At 65.7% G+C, this 2,305-nt stretch overlaps 1 protein-coding gene across 1 annotated transcript in view; it reads right to left on the bottom strand.

Moving 5' to 3' along the window:
• Nucleotides 1–2,305, bottom strand: part of LOXL3 (lysyl oxidase-like 3) — a 15,959-nt gene that overhangs the window by 567 nt on the left and 13,087 nt on the right. The window contains 5 exon segments of the mRNA XM_010008182.1: nt 306–442; nt 574–689; nt 1,236–1,479; nt 1,817–1,979; nt 2,214–2,305. Coding sequence (XP_010006484.1) covers nt 306–442; nt 574–689; nt 1,236–1,479; nt 1,817–1,979; nt 2,214–2,305 — 752 coding nt within the window.

The raw sequence follows: 2,305 nt of genomic DNA on the forward strand, positions 1-2,305 counted from the left end.
TCTGAGGAGCTGCCACTGTGGTGGGGTGGCCCTGTCACCGTGCCCCATATGCCAATGAGCAGTGTGACTCAGGGCAGGAAAACCCAGGCTGAGGAATGCCTGAGCAGATCCCACACAAGCATGGCACAACCCAGGCAGGACAGGCACAGCCCCACAGCAACACACACCCCACCAGCCCCATGGTGCTGGGGAGCAGGGGTGGGAGGGCCAGGCAGCTGGGGACACGGGGAGCTGGGGATGGAGGGGCAGAAGGGGAGGTGCAGGCAGGGGGCTGCGAGAGGGGCCGGGTCACTTGGCTGCAGCACCTGCAGGATGTAGTTGCCTGGTTTGACATCAGTGATGTCGATCCACTGGCAGGCGATGTCGTGCCGGTACAGGTCCCAGCAGCCCACAGTGCTGCCCTGCTCCCCAAAGTTGGCACACTCATACCGCTTGGCCACGTCTGAGGGAGGGAGGGAGAGCACAGCTTGTCCCTGCTGCTCCACTGCACAGCCCCTGTCACCCCCAGCCTGGCCCCAGCGGCTGCAGTGGCCAGGCACAGGCATCCCCATAGTGGGGACTCCTGGCACTCACCTTCCTCACACTCAGTGTCCTCGAGGCAGAAGCTGGCCTTGTGTCCCTCTGCCACCTTGGTGCCATTGGGGGTCAAGATGTCATAGTGGGTGAAGACGTCCATGCTGTGGTAGTGCCTGCGGGAGGGAGCCAACAACACCCCAGCTGCACCAGTGCCCGACGCTGGGAGCTCGGGGCTGCTGGGGCGGGGGGGTCCCACGGAGCAGAGCAGAGGCTCACCCTGCCCTGCAGCACACCCTCTACCCCCTGCCCGCCCCTCGCTGCTGGGGAAGGTCCCCTTGGCCCCTGCCGTGAGGCCGTGGTGCTGTGAGGTCAGGCTGAGCTCTGTTCTGACCTGGGAGGGGACATGGTTGTCCTCAGCCAGATGGCCCAGGCCAGTGGGGGGGCTCAGTTGCAGGACACAGCCTGCAGCCCCATTCCTACCTCCCAGGGCCCCCAGACCCAGCACTGCCCATCCAAGGAGAAATTCTGACCCAAAACAGGCAAAACTGGACACTGGCAGCAGAAGGTGCCTCACCCAGCGTCACCCTTACCCAGTGCCACCTTTGCCCAGTACCACCCTTGCCCAGCCCACCCCAGCAGCCCCATTCCCCTCTCCCCACCTCTCTGACCCCCAGCCCAGGCTATTCCCCAGCGTGTCCCTGTCCCTGCTGTGCACGCACCGGTGGCACTCATGCCAGACCCAGGAGTGCCGGCCAGCCTTGGGGCGGAAGTCGGCGCGGCCGTTGTTGTGGATCTGGGAGGAGAAACGGAGCAGGCGGCGGTGCCCGTAGGGCCAGTTGGCCAGGCGGGCCGAGCTGGAGAGGCAGTTCTCCTCGGCAGCACAGTACAGCATGTGCAGCGGCCGGTCCTCGATGTACGCTGTCTCCTGCACTAGCGGGGCGTGCAGCAGCAGGTCGGAGGCAGCTGGGGGGCAGGAGGCTGCTCAGGGACAGACACCGCTGCTCGGCTGGCAGCAGAAATGGGGTAGGCAGCAGGGATGGGGCAGGCAGCTTGGATAGACCAGGCAAGCCCCCAGTGCAGGCAAAGCTGAGCCATCTGGGGGAACTGCCTGCCCTCCCCATCCGCTGGGCACAGGCTGAACTGCAGCCCTGTCACCTGCAAACCCCATTGCCTCCAGCCCCATTGCTCACAGCCCCTTTCTCTGTAGCCCCTGGTGCCACAGTGTCTGCCCACAGACCCCATCATCCCTGGACCCTCTTGCCCACAAACCCCACTGCCCGCAGACCCCCTGGCCGCTCACTCTCGGAGCAGATGACTCCAGCAGCAAAGCGTGTGCCCGTCTTCCTGCAGTTGAGGCTCGTGCCATGGTGCTGACAGTGGTTCAGGGACATCTCATGGCCAGCACACTTCACCCCGCTCAGCACCATCTCTGTCACGTTGCTGGCGTCCCAGTACCACGTCTCCTGGGGACAGGGAGACAGGCTGGGTTGCCAGGCTCACTGTGGGCTCCCCAGCTGACACGCACCCAGGCTGTGGGCAGCATCCAGCCAAGGCACAGCCCTGCCCACCTACCCAGGGTCCATCCCACGCACGGAACAGCCACATCCCTTTGCCCCGCACAGCCCTGCAGCCGCCCGGGAGGCACCGGTGCCCGTGCTCTCCAGGGTGTCACTGGGTCCCTCCCCGCTGGCACCTACCGTCACTGCGTGCAGGGAGTAGCCCAGCCCCAGCTGGCGACAGGCCACCATGGCCTCCTTGGTGGTCCAGCCATCGCTGCACACCGTGCCCC

This window comes from Chaetura pelagica, unplaced genomic scaffold (genome assembly GCF_000747805.2).
Source record: "Chaetura pelagica isolate M959 unplaced genomic scaffold, ChaPel_1.0 scaffold872, whole genome shotgun sequence".
Classification (NCBI taxonomy): Eukaryota; Metazoa; Chordata; class Aves; order Apodiformes; family Apodidae; genus Chaetura; species Chaetura pelagica.